Source organism: Tachypleus tridentatus, chromosome 6, assembly GCF_004210375.1.
Source record: "Tachypleus tridentatus isolate NWPU-2018 chromosome 6, ASM421037v1, whole genome shotgun sequence".
NCBI classification, from domain to species: Eukaryota; Metazoa; Arthropoda; class Merostomata; order Xiphosura; family Limulidae; genus Tachypleus; species Tachypleus tridentatus.
The window spans coordinates 6,413,317-6,432,901 of record NC_134830.1 but is presented as its reverse complement, the minus strand read 5'-3'; the positions used below and the strand labels follow the sequence as shown (position 1 = coordinate 6,432,901).

Genomic DNA, 19,585 nt, shown 5'->3' with positions numbered 1-19,585 from the left:
GCATAACAAAAATTAATTAAAGATTACAAAACAAACGTTACTGATCCACTACCAAACCTGAAAAATGATTAGAGACTTGCCAAAACCAAGTTATAGACTCACTTCCAAATTTGAAAAAGGATTAGAGACTTGTCAAAACCAAGTTATAGAAGCACTTCCTAAGTCGATGAAAGATTAGGGACTTGCCAAAACCAAGTTATAGAAGCACTTCCTAAGTCGATGAAAGATTAGGGACTTGACAAAACCAAGTTATAGAAGCACTTCCTAAGTCGATGAAAGATTAGGGACTTGACAAAACCAAGTTATAGAAGCACTTCCTAAGTCGATGAAAGATTAGGGACTTGACAAAACCAAGTTATAGAAGCACTTCCTAAGTTGATGAAAGATTAGGGACTTGCAAAACCAAGTTATAGAAGCACTTCCTAAGTTGATGAAAGATTAGGGACTTGACAAAACCAAGTTATAGAAGCACTTCCTAAGTTGATGAAAGATTAGGGACTTGACAAAACCAAGTTATAGAAGCACTTCCTAAGTTGATGAAAGATTAGGGACTTGACAAAACCAAGTTATAGAAGCACTTCCTAAGTTGATGAAAGATTAGGGACTTGCCAAAACCAAGTTATAGAAGCACTTCCTAAGTTGATGAAAGATTAGGGACTTGACAAAACCAAGTTATAGAAGCACTTCCTAAGTTGATGAAAGATTAGGAACTTGACAAAACCAAGTTATAGAAGCACTTCCTAAGTTGATGAAAGATTAGGAACTTGACAAAACCAAGTTATAGAAGCACTTCCTAAGTTGAAGATTACTGTATTACTTGTTTATTATTCTTCACAAATCGTTACATAATTTAGGTTATATTTGCAATGCGTATAATAAACGTAGAACAAATCTTTTAAAAATAATCCTACAACAGTAAAATATATGAAAATTGTTTTAGCATATTCACTAAAATCTTGTCTTATAAAAAATGTTTAAACCTTCTAAAGACAAGAAGGTATCGATATATACAAAGCTAGCTAGCTGTGGTGACAAAGATAACTTTAACACTACGAAAAGTGTTGAGACAAGCAAGTCGAAACTGCAAAAACTAAATTACTTAAGAAACATTATCCTATTTTATCCAGGTAAGTTTCGCCTATATTGATTCTTACTTGTGTTTATAAAATTATTTTTTATTATACTTGTTTGTTTCCTCTTTCTTGGTTGTATTTTTGTGCGCCAGTAATACATAGTGTGGGATGCGCATATATGAAGTGGATTTTATTACTCATCAGCAGCGCCATATTAACATTAAGCACTAGTTATAGGACAATCACTGACCGTGGCCTAATAATTCTTCACGAGCTGCAAACTGGCAAAACAAGATCTCTATCAACCTACACTTATGTCTAATTATCTGCGCAAAGTATACACACAAGAGTTCTTCGAAAAATTTAGAACGATGAGGTTCGTCATTTTTTCTGTACACTTATCTGGAAAAGTCACTTACTTACTAACTTAAATGAAGATTCGTTGAAATACTGAAATTTTCATTCACTTCATAAACATATGCATAGCGATTTAGGCGGCTTTATCAGTACAATAAACTTTAGCTAATCCAATACTGTGAAATAGTAATTGTTAAAGTTGGTTTTAAACAGGTGATTTTATAGCCGCCATTTTGTTTCATCATGATCCCTATTGCTAAGTATTCATCATGATCCCTATTGCTAAGTATTCATCATGATCCCTATTGCTATGTATTCATCATGATACCTATTGCTAAGTATTCATCATGATCCCTATTGCTAAGTATTCATCATGATCCCTATTGCTAAGTATTCATCATGATCCCTATTGCTATGTATTCATCATGATCCCTATTGCTAAGTATTCATCATGATCCCTATTGCTAAGTATTCATCATGATCCCTATTGCTATGTATTCATCATGATCCCTATTGCTAAGTATTCATCATGATCCCTATTGCTAAGTGCTTAATGACAAAGTATCATGAAATTTGGCCCGGCATGGCCAAGCGTGTTAATGCGTTCGACTCGTAATACGAGGGTCGCGGGTTCGAATCTCGGTCGCACCAAACATGCTCGCCTTTTCAGACGTGGGGGCGTTATAATGCTACGATCAATCCCACTATTCGTTGGTAAAAGAGTAGCCCAAGAGTTGGCGGTGGGTGGTGATGACTAGCTGCCTTCCCTCTAGTTTTACACTGCTAAATTAGGGACGGCTAGCACAGATAGCCCTCGCGTAGCTTTGTGCGAAATTCAAAACAAACAAACAAACAATCATGAAAATTTTTCTTTTACAGTATCCAATCCTTAATGATGGTTCATGATAACCATGATAGATGATCAAACGTGGTTACATTTTCATAAGATTGCTTAGAATAAAGCTACACACACGTTTATTATTACTTCGAGCAATCGTAACCAAACTGACATGTTTACACTTTAACACAAGATTAGTTCGAACTTCTCCCAGATTTTTCCTAGAATAAGTCAAATAAATTAAATAATAACAATAAATATGATTGAGGTACAACAATGTATAATCTTATTTGAACTTCTCAACAGTGATCGTGAAACAATACTTTAGTGATATTTGAACTTGTCAACTATAGTCGTGAAACAATACTTTAGTGATATTTGAACTTGTCAACTATAGTCGTGAAACAATACCTTAGTGATATTTGAACTTCTCAACAATACCTTAATGATATTTGAACTTGTCAACTATAGTCGTGAAACAATACCTTAGTGATATTCGAACTTCTCAACAATACCTTAGTGATATTCGAACTTCTCAACTATAGTCGTGTAACAATACCTTAGTGATATTCGAAATTCTCAACAATACCTTAGTGATATTCGAACGTCTCAACAATACCTTAGTGATATTCGAACGTCTCAACAATACCTTAGTGATATTCGAACTTCTCAACAATACCTTACTGATATTCGAACGTCTCAACAATACCTTAGTGATATTCGAACTTCTCAACAATACCTTAGTGATATTCGAACTTCTCAACAATACTTTAGTGATATTCGAACTTCTCAACAATACCTTAGTGATATTCGAACTTCTCAACAATACTTTAGTGATATTCGAACTTCTCAACAATACTTTAGTGATATTCGAACGTCTCAACAATCCCTTAGTGATATTCGAACGTCTCAACAATACCTTAGTAATATTTGAACTTCTCAACAATACCTTAGTGATATTTGAACTTCTCAACTATAGTCGTGTAACAATACCTTAGTGATATTTGAACTTCTCAACAATACCTTAGTGATATTTGATTTTCTCAACAATGCCTTAGTGATATTTGAACTTCTCAACAATACCTTAGTGATGTTTGAACTTCTAAACAATACCTTAGTGATGTTTGAACTTCTAAACAATACCTTAGTGATATTCGAACTTCTCAACAATACCTTAGTGATATTCGAACTTCTCAACAATACTTTAGTGATATTCGAACGTCTCAACAATCCCTTAGTGATATTCGAACGTCTCAACAATACCTTAGTAATATTTGAACTTCTCAACAATACCTTAGTGATATTTGAACTTCTCAACTATAGTCGTGTAACAATACCTTAGTGATATTCGAACTTCTCAACAATACCTTAGTGATATTTGAACTTCTCAACTATAGTCGTGTAACAATACCTTAGTGATATTCGAACTTCTCAACAATACCTTAATGATATTTGAACTTCTCAACAACACCTTAGTGATATTCGAACTTCTAAACAATACCTTAGTGATATTCGAACTTCTCAACAATACCTTAGTGATATTTGAACTTCTGAACAATACCTTAGTGATATTCGAACTTCTCAACAATACCTTAGTGATATTTGAACTTCTCAACAATACCTTAGTGATATTCGAACTTCTCAACAATACCTTAGTGATATTTGAACTTCTCAACAATACCTTAGTGATATTCGAACTTCTCAACAATACTTTAGTGATATTCGAACTTCTCAACAATACTTTAGTGATATTCGAACGTCTCAACAATCCCTTAGTGATATTCGAACGTCTCAACAATACCTTAGTAATATTTGAACTTCTCAACAATACCTTAGTGATATTTGAACTTCTCAACAATACCTTAGTGATATTTGAACTTCTCAACAATACCTTAGTGATATTTGATTTTCTCAACAATGCCTTAGTGATATTTGAACTTCTCAACAATACCTTAGTGATGTTTGAACTTCTCAACAATACCTTAGTGATATTCCAACTTCTAAACAATACCTTAGTGATGTTTGAACTTCTCAACAATACCTTAGTGATATTCGAACTTCTCAACAATACCTTAGTGATATTCGAACTTCTCAACAATACTTTAGTAATATTCGAACGTCTCAACAATCCCTTAGTGATATTCGAACGTCTCAACAATACCTTAGTAATATTTGAACTTCTCAACAATACCTTAGTGATATTTGAACTTCTCAACTATAGTCGTGTAACAATACCTTAGTGATATTCGAACTTCTCAACAATACCTTAGTGATATTTGAACTTCTCAACTATAGTCGTGTAACAATACCTTAGTGATATTTGAACTTCTCAACAATACCTTAGTGATATTTGAACTTCTCAACAATACCTTAGTGATATTTGAACTTCTCAACAATACCTTAGTGATATTCGAACTTCTCAACAATACCTTAGTGATATTCGAACTTCTCAACAATACCTTAATGATATTTGAACTTCTCAACAACACCTTAGTGATATTCGAACTTCTAAACAATACCTTAGTGATATTCGAACTTCTCAACAATACCTTAGTGATATTTGAACTTCTCAACAATACCTTAGTGATATTCGAACTTCTCAACAATACCTTAGTGATATTCGAACTTCTCAACAATACCTTAGTGATATTCGAACTTCTCAACAATACCTTAGTGATATTCGAACTTCTCAACAATACCTTAGTGTTATTCGAACTTCTCAACGTAGCCACCTAGTTAACACCACCCGCCGCAAATTCTTAATTGGGTCAATAAAATGCGGGGAACGAACCAAGATCGTTAGATTCATAATCTGGTTTAACTAAGTACTTGATATTGGTTAGAACTTTTTTAAACCAGAACTTAATTTAGCGATAAGTTGATATTCTGGTTGCTTTCAACACTAGTTGGCTTTTAAATTTGACATATGGTTCATATCACTAAATACCGGGTGCCGACATCCGTTTTTATCACACTTTACAAAGTGTGATCATCAGACTGTACTTAGCGTTTGAGAAATGGTGTGATTGTCACACCGAATGTCAGTCCGGAGATGTTAGACTGGACAACCTAGATATTGGAAAAGACAACTTGAAGGTGTTTGACAGGACAACCTGTAGTTGTTGGACAGAACAACCTGTACGTGTTTGAAAGGCCAACCTAAAGTAAATGTATGTGATATTAACTCGCGCCACGGGTGAAATTTTAATCAGGACGTAACGAATACGCGCAAAATGTTAACATAGTATATCAAGAAATAGATTTGTCGGATTTCAAGAGTTTGAAGACATAATCTTACCGGAGTTAATTATGAAATTTTTGATTCTTTATCTAGAAACATCATAAATGATTAATTAATATCAATAAACGTAATTAATAATTATAATTAATAATATTCTAGTTGTTACAACATTTGGTAAGAATACGGTCTGTAAATGTTTGTTTGTTGTTAAATATAAATTTAAACAACAGGTTATCTGTTCTCTGTCGATCGCGGGTATCGAACTCAAATTTTTAGTGTTCTAAGCCCTCACACTTGCTGCTGAAGAGTTAACCTTGAAGTAAACATATGGCTGCTTGTTACATAGAGTTTAATAAAACTGTACTGTTCCCGAGAAAATATTAACATGCTACATACGTGGTCAATTTTTTTAGATGTAGAACAGTCACGTTCATCTTTCAAGTTAGAGACTAAAAAGTGCGGGTTGATTACCAACATCAAGTAACCATGTAATAATAGCTCGTGCCACGGGTGAAATTTTAGTTAGGGCGTAACGAAAACGCGTAAAACGTCATTATGGTATATTACGACATAAATTTGGCTGTTTACACGTAGATCACCCATATACTCTGGTCAGACTGGTTTAAGGTATGCGCCATCTAGCGGTAAAGAAACGAGATGCCTAACCAGTTTTACTTAAAGAAAGCACAAAAAGGACCATTGCATTCACAAATATACAATTAGCCAAAGATATAAATAAATATCAAAAACACAACAGTGTTAATAGTGTTATAAGAACTGTTATATATTATCACGAAACGACATTATAACTAAAGCATATATTTCTACGACTACAGTACCAACCTAGAATATACTCAGCAATTATTAGAGTCTAGTTCAAGTATTTTAACTAATTGTGTGGCAAACTTAATGACACATTTACTGTTTACAATGAAGGTAATTAAGTTAGAAACAGTAAATAGACAAAACGTATGAAATAAATGTGACAAAAACAATTATCTTATTTTACCATAAAATAAATGATATTATCCTTGAATACAAAATATTAATAAATCACACGAAAAGAAAGGTGCAGATCTGTAAAAAAGGAACCACATAACTAAATATTGTCAATAAATATATTAAATAGTAATGTGAAGACTATGTGGTGAGGAAATGGAAGTAGGAACATAGCGTTGGTTATTTAAATAGTAATGTGAAGAATATGTGGTGAGGAAATGGAAGTACAAACATAGCGTTGGTTATTTAAATAGTAATGTGAAGAATATGCGGTGAGGAAATGGAAGTACAAACATAGCGTTGGTTATTTAAATAGTAATGTGAAGACTATGTGGTGAGGAAATGGAAGTAGGAACATAGCGTTGGTTATTTAAATAGCAATGTGAAGACTATGTGGTGAGGAAATGGAAGTAGGAACATAGCGTTGGTTATTTAAATAGCAATGTGAAGAATATGTGGTGAGGAAATGGAAGTAGGAACACAGCGTTGGTTATTTAAATAGTAATGTGAAGAATATGTGGTGAGAAATGGAAGTAGGAACATAGCGTTGGTTATTTAAATAGTAATGTGAAGACTATGTGGTGAGGAAATGGAAGTAGGAACATAGCGTTGGTTATTTAAATAGTAATGTGAAGACTATGTGGTGAGGAAGTGGAAGTAGGAACATAGCGTTAGTTATTTAAATAGTAATGTGAAGACTATGTGGTGAGAAATGGAAGTAGGAACATAGCGTTGGTTATTTAAATATAATGTGAAGACTATGTGGTGAGAAATGGAAGTAGGAACATAGCGTTGGTTATTTAAATAGCAATGTGAAGAATATGTGGTGAGGAAATGGAAGTAGGAACACAGCGTTGGTTATTTAAATAGTAATGTGAAGAATATGTGGTGAGGAAATGGAAGTAGGAACATAGCGTTGGTTATTTAAATAGTAATGTGAAGACTATGTGGTGAGGAAATGGAAGTAGGAACATAGCGTTGGTTATTTAAATAGTAATGTGAAGACTATGTGGTGAGGAAGTGGAAGTAGGAACATAGCGTTGGTTATTTAAATAGTAATGTGAAGACTATGTGGTGAGGAAATGGAAGTAGGAACATAGCGTTGGTTATTTAAATTGTAATGTGAAGAATATGTGGTGAGGAAATGGAAGTACAAACATAGCGTTTGTTATTTAAATAGTAATGTGAAGACTATGTGGTGAGGAAATGGAAGTAGGAACATAGCGTTGGGTATTTGAATAGCAATGTGAAGACTATGTGGTGAGGAAATGGAAGTAGGAACATAGCGTTGGTTATTTAAATAGTAATGTGAAGACTATGTGGTGAGGAAATGGAAGTAGGAACATAGCGTTGGTTATTTAAATAGCAATGTGAAGACTATGTGGTGAGGAAATGGAAGTACAAACATAGCGTTGGTTATTTAAATAGTAATGTGAAGACTATGTGGTGAGGAAATGGAAGTACAAACATAGCGTTGGTTATTTAAATAGTAATGTGAAGAATATGTGGTGAGGAAATGAAAGTAGGAACATAGCGTTGGTTATTTAAATAGTAATGTGAAGACTATGTGGTGAGGAAATGGAAGTACAAACATAGCGTTGGTTATTTAAATAGTAATGTGAAGAATATGTGGTGAGGAAATGGAAGTAGGAACATAGCATTGGTTATTTAAATAGCAATGTGAAGACAATGTGGTGAGGAAATGGAAGTAGGAACATAGCGTTGGGTTATTCATTCATTTATTCCATATACAAAATACATTTAAGACTTAGTCAGATATCGAACACTAATCAAAATAGGCCAGAAAGAACAAAAACAAATTAAAGATTAAAAAACACTCACTACACTATCATAAGAGCTCGTGAACATCCATCTGTCCCCTACACCTACGAAGTCAGTTGCAATGTCTGCACTTCCTTACCCGGAGGCTTAAAACCGGTTTACCCGCGACGTGCGCTGGGAGGCGGAGTTTTCCCACACTCCGCACGAGCCAGGGTTATGGGTAGAAAGTGGTGGCACGTGCAGTTTTACCAGCAAATTCATGCTCAGATTATCCCCCATCTCCATCTTCCCGATTGATTTGCGGGTCATAACTATTAGACTCCGCCCACATGTAAACACCAGTGAGTGTACTAGTAATCAACATGCACATGTTTATTATATCTCGACTGCTGGAATTTATAACCAACAACCTTGCGTAGGAATTTTAGTAACAACGCCAGTTTAGTGTGGAATTTCAAAGCACAGATCTCTCTCGGTGATCTAGAAAACCCGTCAGTTCGTATATATATATTATAAAAAGTGGGGAAAAATAACTGTGCCAAAGTACATTTAAACCAATTTAATTATTGTCTGTTTCAGAATATAGTGGTTTGAAATTAAATTATGTTATAAATGTATGAACTATACGGCCATTCTGCCTCGCCCTTTCTGTCTGCCTTGTAGATATAAGTCAAAGTGTTGCCTCAAACTTTCTTCGAGTCTGTTACGTTTGAAATTAAGTTGAGCAAAACTGTTATCAGAAATATAAAATACACGTGTCATTTACTGAAAGTGAGAGAAATCCATTTATTGAAAAATGAAATAAATTCACGGTTTTGTCAATAGCTATATATAATATAATATAAATATATAAATATAATATAAATATATTTAATAAATAATAAATATATTTAATATTTAAATCAATCAGTAGTAACAGACTACTAAATAAAGGACAAAAATAACCGTGAATCCTAGTATTGTCCAACATCCCACCACGACACAAGCAAAGACCGTGAGGAACTGTCATAATCTGTACAGCGTTCGCCGTGCCTGAAACTCTCTGTGAGTGTGGGAACGAGCTGGCTTCGCCGTTCTCACACGTTCAGTCTACACGCTTGGTTGACCTCGTATAAATAACAACTCACGTCACGCGCGCACGTTCCCATACATGCACTTGTTGAACACTGCTCGGCAGCCCACACTGCAGGGGTTGGAGCTTGAGCTATGAAAACTTAGTTGCTTCGAACATTCCGTTATAGCTTGACGTAACGTTCACGTTGTCAAGTCGCTGTCGTGATTGAGCTGATGCACAGACAAAGATTTCTACCTGTTTAATAGTTTATGTCAGCATCACTAGAAAATAAAATGCCAGCAGAAAGACCCACTGCCAAAATTACCGATTATCGAAAGGTAATAGTGTTATGTACTCCCTAAAACTGGGCAAACTCGAGTCAAATAGTATTTATTACCTAATAACTAACAACAGTCGCTAAAGTAACTTTTACGAAAATATATATTATCGATTACATGAGAAAGTGTCTCAAAATATGTAATTTGTTTTGCACTATTAGTTTAAAATGTAATGTAAAAAATAATTAAAAATTAGATTAATACTGAAGTGAATATAATCAAAATATATTATGTTTTATCAGTAAATTTAATAAAAAATAATTATGTTTTTAAATATGAAATGGTGACTTGGGTTTTAAATATAACCACCAAGTGTTCGTATGTATATTTATCATTTCTCAAAACATACAAACGTAATATGAAAGTCTTTAGATAACACAAGGCAGATAATGAACACAAACACAGTTCATGTGTAGATATATTATGGTAACTCGAATTCTCATGATAAATATAAATATTCAGATTCAAATCTTTTGGTTTTGTTTCTAACTTCACAATTCTACTGCTGTTTTCTAGGCTACTAAACCCATCATGGAGAAGCGAAGAAGAGCTCGAATCAACCAATGTCTGGGAGAATTAAAAACCCTGATTTTAGATGCTTTGAATGAAGATGTAAGTATTATGTTTAGATACACTAAATACGTCACGAATCATCTGAAACTTAGCTGTATTAAATAGTATAACTTTGAATGAAGGTGTAAGTATTATGTTTAGATACACTAACTACGTCACGAATCATCTGAAACTTAGCTGTATTAAATAGTATAACTTTGAATGAAGGTGTAAGTATTATGTTTAGATACACTAACTACGTCACGAATCATCTGAAACTTAGCTGTATTAAATAGTATAACTTTGAATTTCATCAGAAATTCGTGTTCATGTACATTGTACTGCAGTTTGTATAAACTGAAGGAATCATAATGGACGTATTAAATAATTCATCTTAACTGTATTGGATGTAATAACGGATTCATCCATATTGTACCGTAACCTGAAAACTTTAATACTGGATGTATTAAATAAGGATTCATCCATATTGTACCGTAACCTGAAAACTTTAACACTGGATGTATTAAATAAGGATTCATCCATATTGTACCGTAACCTGAAAACTTTAATACTGGATGTATTAAATAAGGATTCATCCATATTGTACCGTAACCTGAAAACGTTAACACTGGGTGTATTAAATAAGGATTCATCCATATTGTACCGTAACCTGAAAACTTTAACACTGGATGTATTAAATAAGGATTCATCCATATTGTACCGTAACCTGAAAACTTTAACACTGGATGTATTAAATAAGGATTCGTCCATATTGTACCGTAACCTGAAAACTTTAATACTGGATGTATTAAATAAGGATTCATCCATATTGTACCGTAACCTGAAAACTTTAATACTGGATGTATTAAATAAGGATTCATCCATATTGTACCGTAACCTGAAAACTTTAACACTGGATGTATTAAATAAGGATTCATCCGTATTGTACCATAACCTGAAAACTTTAATATTGGATGTATTAAATAAGGATTCATCCGTATTGTACCGTAACCTGAAAACTTTAATACTGGATGTATTAAATAAGGATTCGTCCATATTGTACTGTAACCTGAAAACTTTAATATTGGATGTATTAAATAAGGATTCATCCGTATTGTACTGTAACTGAAAACTTTAATATTGGATGTATTAAATAAGGATTTATCCATATTGTACCGTAACCTGAAAAGTTTAACACTGGATGTATTAAATAAGGATTCATCCATATTGTACCGTAACCTGAAAACTTTAACACTGGATGTATTAAATAAGGATTCGTCCATATTGTACCGTAACCTGAAAACTTTAATACTGGATGTATTAAATAAGGATTCATCCGTATTGTACCGTAACCTGAAAACTTTAATACTGGATGTATTAAAGAATGCTTCATCCATATTTCACTGTCAAGTGAACAGATATAGTAACTGTGTCATACTGTGAATATTTACGTGACATCCATATTTCACTGTCAAGTGAACAGATATACTGTGTCATACTGTGAATTTTTACGTGACATCCATATTTCACTGTCAAGTGAACAGATATACTGTGTCATACTGTGAATTTTTACGTGACATCCATATTTCACTGTCAAGTGAACAGATATACTGTGTCATACTGTGAATTTTTACGTGACATCCATGTTTCACTGTCAAGTGAACAGATATACTGTCTGTGTCATACTGTGAATTTTTACGTGACAGTAAGGAGATCTTTGTTTTTTTCGCATATCACGTAAAGCTACACGAGTGCCATCTGTGGTAACCGTTCCAACTTTCGAGATGATAAGACCAAATAGAAGACAGCTTGTCAACGGCACTTACTATTTATTCCCGGTATACAATAATCGAACAGTTGGATTTTACTGCCTCTTTTATAACCAACCCGATATTCCAAAATACGAAGAACGCTATTCTGGTTACGCTAACCAGGAAGCCACGCCTTGACCATTATTATAGCAGGTTACTGATTTTTATGTTTTGTTAAAACTAATTTATAAAATAAAATACAAGAGTCTATTTCGTTATGGCTATATTATCAAGTCAGTAAACAATATTGTATTTCGTTATGGCCACATTATCAAGTCAGTAAACATTATTGTATTTCGTTATGGCCACATTATCAAGTCAGTAAACATTATTGTATTTCGTTATGGCCACATTATCAAGTCAGTAAACAATATTGTACTTTGTTATGGCCACATTATCAAGTCAGTAAACAATATTGTATTTCGTTATGGCTACATTATCAAGTCAGTAAACAATATTGTATTTCGTTATGGCTACATTATCAAGTCAGTAAACAATATTGTATTCCGTTATGGCCACATTATCAAGTCAGTAAACATTATTGTATTTCGATATGGCCACATTATCAAGTCAGTAAACAATATTGTATTTTGTTATGGCTACATTATCAAGTCAGTAAACAATATTGTATTTTGTTATGGCCACATTATCAAGTCAGTAAACAATATTGTATTTTGTTATGGCCACATTATCAAGTCAGTATGTTATTCTTCACAGCCATCCCGACATTCGAAACTGGAGAAGGCTGACATACTGGACATGACAGTGCGTCATCTTCAGAACATCCAGAGACAACAGGTAGCAGGTGAGCCTTATGGTCTTTTATTAAACAATACAATTAGTCCAGTAATTACGTTACAGCTTAGAGCTGAACTAGTCGTCACTTGCTTGTTTTAAGTTGAGCACAAAGCTACACAATGGGCTATTTGTGCTCTGTCAATCACAGGTATCGAAACTTGGTTTCTAGCGGCGTGAGTCCAGAGACCCACCGTTGTGTTACTAGGGGCCCATTTGTAGATAGAATCTGTATATTAATCATATTTAGAAATTGGTAAAAAACACGACAAATAGTTGACATTTTGCAGACATAAACGAAAATACTGTTATATATTCCAGTCACCACAAAGAAACTATTTAAGATGCTGTTATATATTCCAGTCACCTCAAAGAAACTATTTAAGATACTGTTATATATTCCAGTCACTACAAAGAAACCAGTTAAGATACCATTATTTGTTCTAGTGACCAAATAAAAACTATTTAAGATACTGTTACATCTTCCAGTCACCACCACCAGCTCGGGTTACTTATATTTTGTATCTCAGTCCACAGTTCTTTCGCTCTGCAATTTGTCTGTTTGTTTGTTTGTTTTTTAATTTCACACAAAGCTACTCGAGGGCTATCTGTGCTAGCCGTCCCTAATTTAGGAGTGTAAGACTAGAGGAAGGCAGCTAGTCGTCACCACCCATCGCCAACTCTTGGGCTACTCTTTTACCAACGAATAGTGGGATTAACCGTCACATTATAACGCTCCCACGGGTGAAAGGGCGAGCATGTTTGGCGCGACAGGAATGCGAACCCGCGACCCTCAGATTACGAGTCTCACGCCTTAACACGCTTGGCCATGCCGGGCCAGGCGATTTGTCACTAGAACTATTTTACTGATTAATGAAACGGTCTAAACGGATTTTGTAGTCTATAAATTTCCCTGATAGAATAACAAGAAACTTCAAGAGGTGAGTACGAACTCAGATATTTACAATTCGTTCTGAGGTGAATGTTGACATTCTTATTCAAACATGCATTTTCTGAATGTTTTAATCCGCCTTTATTGGTTATGCGATTCACGCCTTGGTTAGAGACCCCGAAGATCAGACTTAGCTGCCTGTACCTATTTCAGGACTGCTAACAGTCAACAGCATCCGCCGCTTACACGGTTGTGTCACCCCTAAAGCCCATAGTACAGGGAGCAGTATATTGTGGCCCAGGGGAGCTTTGCTCGTAATGGTACACACGTGCAAATCTTCGTCCCACCAAACATGTTCGCCCTTTCATCCGTGGGGGTGTTATAATGTGGCAGCCAATCCCACTATTCGTTCGTAAAAGAATAGCCCTTTGGGTACTGATGACTAGCTGCTTTCCCTGTAGTCATTCACTTGTGACTTAGGATTTGTTTATTTGTTCGGAGTTAAGCAGAAACCTTCACAACGGTCTGTTTGTATGTGCTTTGCCCACCAGTGGTATCGAAACCCGGTTTCTCGCGGTGTAAGTCCGCAAACATTTTGCTATGCCAAATTATAGACGGCTAGTAAAGACAGCCGTCGTTTAGTTCGTGTAGTTTTGCGTGAAGGTACCACCCAGTCCCTCTCCCCCGTCGTCGTTCCAAAGTAATTTTAGTAGTCATTGTTACGTAGATCTCATCTTTGAAAATGAAGAAAGTTAACGATTTTATTATTAATACAATTTTCGGACATTTTGTATGTTGGTAGATCAGATATTTGTTTTGGTAAAGAAAATAGAAAAAAAAAATGCATATTCCCAATATTTCAACCTCTCACGCTACCAATGTAAATTTGTTGTTGTTGTTTTCTTTACTAATTCGTAAAAGTGTCTTTATAAATGTTTTAATCGCAACATCTTACATCAGTGTACATTCAAATCAGTGTTATGTAAAATATGACACTTTTCTTTAGTGGATGATTGGATAAAATAATAACATGTAACATGTGATGTAGTTCAGTTAAACCAGTTTTCGATGAACATTTGTAAAACATGATGTAGTTCAGTTAAACCAATTTTCGATGAACATTTATAAAACATGTAGTTCAGTTAAACCAGTTTTCGATGAACATTTATAAAACATGATGTAGTTCAGTTAAACCAGTTTTTGATGAACATTTATAAAACATGTCTCTTTTCATGTAGCTGCCATTGCTGCGGATCCTTTGGTCCTAAATAAATTCAAGGCTGGGTTCAATGAATGCGCTGCAGAAGTGAGTAGGTACATTAACAGACTAGATGGAGTGGAAGACAGCATCCGTCACCGTTTACTGAATCATATGGCAAATTGTGTTTCCAGTCTTCAGAATATTACCCCATTCAATACTGCAGCAAATATGGCTTTTCCAGGGATGACCCGTTCTGTTCCAGACATTGTAAACCATTTACAACCATTAGGAGTTCAGATATCCACTGGAATGTTGGGTACTCTTTCTGTTAATGGTGTTCCCTCTAGACCCTTGCAGGGAGTAGATGTAAATAATAATGTTCCAAGGGCATCTGGTTCTGTTTCCAATTCTTCAATGACATCAGCCAATTTCGAGAAGCTATTAGGAGGACTTCATCTTATTCCAACTCGCCTTTCCAATGGAGACATCGCGTTTTTGCTCCCTAGCAGAGCCTTATCATCTGTTTCTAATCAACTTTTGAACAGTCTTGTACTAGATTCTAGATCTACGAAACCATTGTCTTTTACTTCAAGTAGCGCCAACTCGCGCTACCCTCTTTCTTCCTGGGACCAACCAGTGTCTCCATCAGGTCCACGAAGAACCGCGAGTGCCAGCAGTTCATTAAGCTGTGCTCTCAGCCCATCTGTCAGTGACTGCGGTTCTGACGTGTTCAACGACAACATAATGGCACCATCAAAAACATCTCCATCTTCCTTTATTGCGGGTTCCAGCGACCATTGTTCTCCATCTCCATCTTCCTTTATTGCAGGTACCAGCGACCATTGTTCTCCACAAGACTCAGCAGCTTCGATCCAAAAAGCAGTCACTACACAAAATATTTCAGCAACAACTTCAACTTCCACTACAGGAACAGATATCCAGTATCCATTTGACAAGAGACACTTTTCTTTGTCAATGGATCGTTCGTTTAGCAACAATTCGAGAACTTTATCATCAGACGCTTTATCTAATTTGTCTTCGCAAACTGTACTCAGAAGTAGAGATATTGTGAAAGAACATAGTGGACGAGTTCCCAGTGAACAAGACTGCATGAACTCAAACATTTACAGTTCAACAGTTTGTGTCAACAGAGGAATAAGGCACCTACTTCCAAACGTCCATCATCAACCTACCAACTCTATCGAAGAATCGGGTGAAGCTGTTTGGCGACCTTGGTGATCAGTGACTAGCCTTTGTCCACAGATTGACTTTAAACACAGGCCAGCTTGCGAAACTCAAGAAAATCTGGACGAGTAAGATCGTCACTTTAAGAACAAACTTTCGTCATTTTCGGGCTTCAACAGCACTGTATGGGTATGAGGCATGGACTTTCACAAACAGACTGGTAAACAAAATAGAAGTGCTCAAAATGTGATGTTTGAGAGTACACTTCTGCATTCTCCATACCGTTTACAGAACAAACATGGTAATTACAAAGAACAGTCCATAGAAAATAAAAAATTGTGAAACATTGATAGAAACTATGAAAAGAAATACACAATGATGATTTGATCTCGTGACGACAAACCTGGACACCCTTACCAATATTATATTTTGAAGGGAAAACCAAAGTCCTCAGCGGTAGATTAAGTCCTTAGACTAAGTTCTCAGCGGTAGATTAAGTCCTTAAACTAAGTCCTCAGCGGTAGATTAAGTCCTTAGACTAAGTCCTCAGCGAAAGATTAAGTTCTTAGACAAAGTCCTCAGCGGAAGATTAATTCCTTAGACTAAGTCCTTATCGGAAGATTAAGTCCTCAGTGGTAGACTGTGTGAGAATGACAGAGAACCGGGTAATCTGGAGGGATGTAGTGACTAAATCAAAGGTTATGACCCGACGATTGGAAAGGTCATGAGTTCGACTTGAATTTAATGGTCTTTTTATATAAACGTTTTTAGTCTAAAGGTATATAAAAGCAATAAAACCAGATATCTTTTAATTTTTTATGGTTCAAATTAAAAATGACCAATAAATACTTAAAGTGTTCTTAATAAAAACAAGGACACATTAATGAATTGAAAACTATGTGTTAAAATCTTTGTCTCTGTATGTTCTTATTCATTTGATATACGACCAGTAAAAAGATATACAATTTATTTGTAAATTTGTCAAAAGGAATGTTTACAGGTCCAACATGACCAGGTGGTTAAGGCATTCGACTCGTAATCCGAGGGTCGCGGGTTCGAATCCTCGTCACACTAAACATGCTCACCATTTCAACCGTGGGGGCGTTATAATGTTCGGTCAATCCCACTATTCGTTGGTAAAAGAGTAGCCCAAGAGTTGGCGGTGGGTGGTAATGACTATCTGCCTTCCCTCTAGTCTTACACTACTAAATCGTGGACGGCTAGAGCAGATAGCCTTTGTGCAGCTTTGCGCAAAATTCAAAACAATCCAATGTTCACACCTGGCCTTCAAAGCTGAGTTCGAGATTACGTGAATGTAACCTCCATCGATATTTTCGTCTTCATGTCCTATTACCCGAAAGGTTCTATATAAAATGTAGATTACGTGTAATATGACTGGATCTGGTATGTAGATACTTCTAAAGAAATTTCAAATGTTACTCCAGATCCGTTGTGTGAAGTATACATGACTGTTCGGTGAGAGTTTCATCGTTGTAGTGAAGCGAAACCGGAATATAGTGAAAGTGACACGTTACCATTTTAAAAATGGGTTCCTTACTCCAGTAAAAACTAATGCTGTTACTGAAATCTATACCCAATTTTGTAAGTGGAAGCCCCGTGTACTTAAAACTATATTTGTTTATCTTGTTTCACAACTCTCCGTGTCCATGTAAACAAAAGCTGTGTTTTATTGTTTTAATATTCATTCAGTGTTACAATCAAATGAATTATTGTTGGTATTTTTATGTGATGTTTTTACGTATAAACACCGGATACTTCTTTGTATTACAAGTGACCTTATTACATTCGCAGTTGATGATGCGTCAGTTAGACACGTGCTGCTTACTTGTCAAGTCGTCTCTTACTTTTTTCTGTGATAATATGTAATATCTAGATGTATTATAAATCATATTTTTGAATATATAAAAAAATAAATATATATTTTTCAATTTAACAAAGGTTGTCTTTCCTTTTTCTTGTTACTAAACGTTTTATCTTCTGATAATTTAGGCATGGCCTGGTCGCTAGGGCACTCGAATCAAAGTTGGAGAATACGATTCCTGAACATGAGCGACCTCTCACCAATGAGACATTACAGTGTCACCATCAATCCCACTATTCGTTGGTAAAAGAAGCCCAAGAGTTGGCGGTGGGTGGTGTTGACTAGCTTCCTTTTTTTTCTAGTTTATCACTACTAAATTTGGGACAACAAGAGCACATAGCCTATGAGTAACTTTGCGCCAAATTCAAAATAGTATTTGAATAGAATTCTCAACTGTTATTATTTTTCTATACAAATGGCGCTGTAGACGTCATAAAGTGTGTGCGTGTTTTCTGGTAGCAAAGCCACATCTTGGCTATCTGTTGGGACCACCGAGGGGAATTGAACCGCTGATTTTAGCGTTGTAAATTCGTAGTCTTACCGCTGTACCAGCGGGGATCGTGAACGTCATAACGATAATTCGGTATCTTTTCACACTGCTACCATCTTGGGCCGGCATGGTTAAGTCGTGCGACTCGTATTCTGAGGATCACGGGTTCACATCCCCGTCGCGCCGTGGGGGCGTTATAATGTGACCGTCAATCTCACTATTCGTTGGTAAAAGAGTAGCCCAAGAGTTGGCGGTGGGTGATGATGACTAGCTGTCTTTCCTCTAGTCTTACACTGCTAAATTAGGGACGGCTAGCACAGATAGCACTCGAGTAGCTTTGTGCAAAATTAAAAAAAAACAACAACAAAAAAGCTACCATCTTTCCAAGTCGTACCGAAACATTAAGTCGCTTTCTTGGTGTGAAATATGTAAGTAAAGGGTTATGTATAAATATTAATATTTAGATAATCGTGGTAAAATATATGTCACTTGAAGGAAAGCTGATGTTTCGTTCGTTCTGTTTATTTTCAAATGGAATATCACGTGATTTAACGGTGGTGTGGTTCCGACTATAAAGCTCACAATTATAGAGAACGTCATTTCCATGATGTATTTATGACGTCGGAGAAAAACTGTCAATGGAACATTAACATTCATCCACTCCCATGTTAAACTCCGCTTGTAATTTAAATAACTACTCAGTATTGTGAGTACTAATATTATTGAAAGTGCTATTAACGAGAAGTAAGAATTTTAATGGTAATTCATTACTTGTTTAGAAATAAACTCATAGCTACACAATGGATTGTCCATATATGGAAACCCGGTTTACAGCGTTTTTAGTCCGTATCATGCCGCTGTGCTACTAGAGGGCGCTGAATTATTAACACTATTTATTAATTAATTTAAGAAATAAATCTTAATGTTTCTCTCAAGTTAATGTTGACCGTTAACTCTTGTTTGATCGTACTGTAAAAAGTACACACCACTAAGAAACTGAGTTTGATTGACGGAGAACTTTTGTATTCGTTTGCTGTTAACAGACAAAAAACTGAGTTTAATACATATGTAAAACGAGTGGTTTGGGTTGAAAAA

General features: G+C 35.3%; 2 protein-coding genes across 3 annotated transcripts in view; one reads left to right on the top strand and one right to left on the bottom strand.

Moving 5' to 3' along the window:
* LOC143251887 (transcription factor HES-4-A-like) overlaps nucleotides 1–9,368 on the bottom strand; it is a 45,593-nt gene extending 36,225 nt beyond the window's left edge. The window contains exon 1 of one of the 2 annotated variants that reach the window (XM_076503221.1): nucleotides 9,236–9,368. Coding sequence is in view for 1 of the 2 variants with exons in the window: in XM_076503220.1 (XP_076359335.1) it covers nucleotides 8,351–8,377 (27 nt within the window). In the remaining variant the exon portion in view is untranslated. Of the gene's footprint in view, nucleotides 1–8,350; nucleotides 8,497–9,235 lie in introns of those variants that run through there. The other variant, XM_076503220.1, reaches the window with a different exon arrangement.
* Nucleotides 9,369–9,453: 85 nt separating this feature from the next.
* LOC143251886 (uncharacterized) lies at nucleotides 9,454–18,076 on the top strand. Its single transcript, XM_076503217.1, has 4 exons — nucleotides 9,454–9,682; nucleotides 10,199–10,294; nucleotides 12,763–12,850; nucleotides 14,971–18,076. Exons 1-4 carry the CDS (start codon nucleotides 9,614–9,616, stop codon nucleotides 16,170–16,172), a joined length of 1,455 nt encoding a protein of 484 aa, XP_076359332.1. The 5' UTR covers nucleotides 9,454–9,613; the 3' UTR covers nucleotides 16,173–18,076.
* Nucleotides 18,077–19,585: the final 1,509 nt, after the last annotated feature.

What these genes read in the sequence shown, in the direction of transcription:
- LOC143251886 (XM_076503217.1), top strand. Translation starts at nt 9,614, where the DNA reads ATGTCAGCATCACTAGAAAATAAAATGCCAGCAGAAAGACCCACTGCC. An exon ending in TAGATGCTTTGAATGAAGAT is followed by an intron (nt 10,295 to 12,762) that starts GTAAGTATTATG and finishes TATTCTTCACAG; the next exon opens with CCATCCCGACATTCGAAACT. An exon ending in CCAGAGACAACAGGTAGCAG is followed by an intron (nt 12,851 to 14,970) that starts GTGAGCCTTATG and finishes CTTTTCATGTAG; the next exon opens with CTGCCATTGCTGCGGATCCT.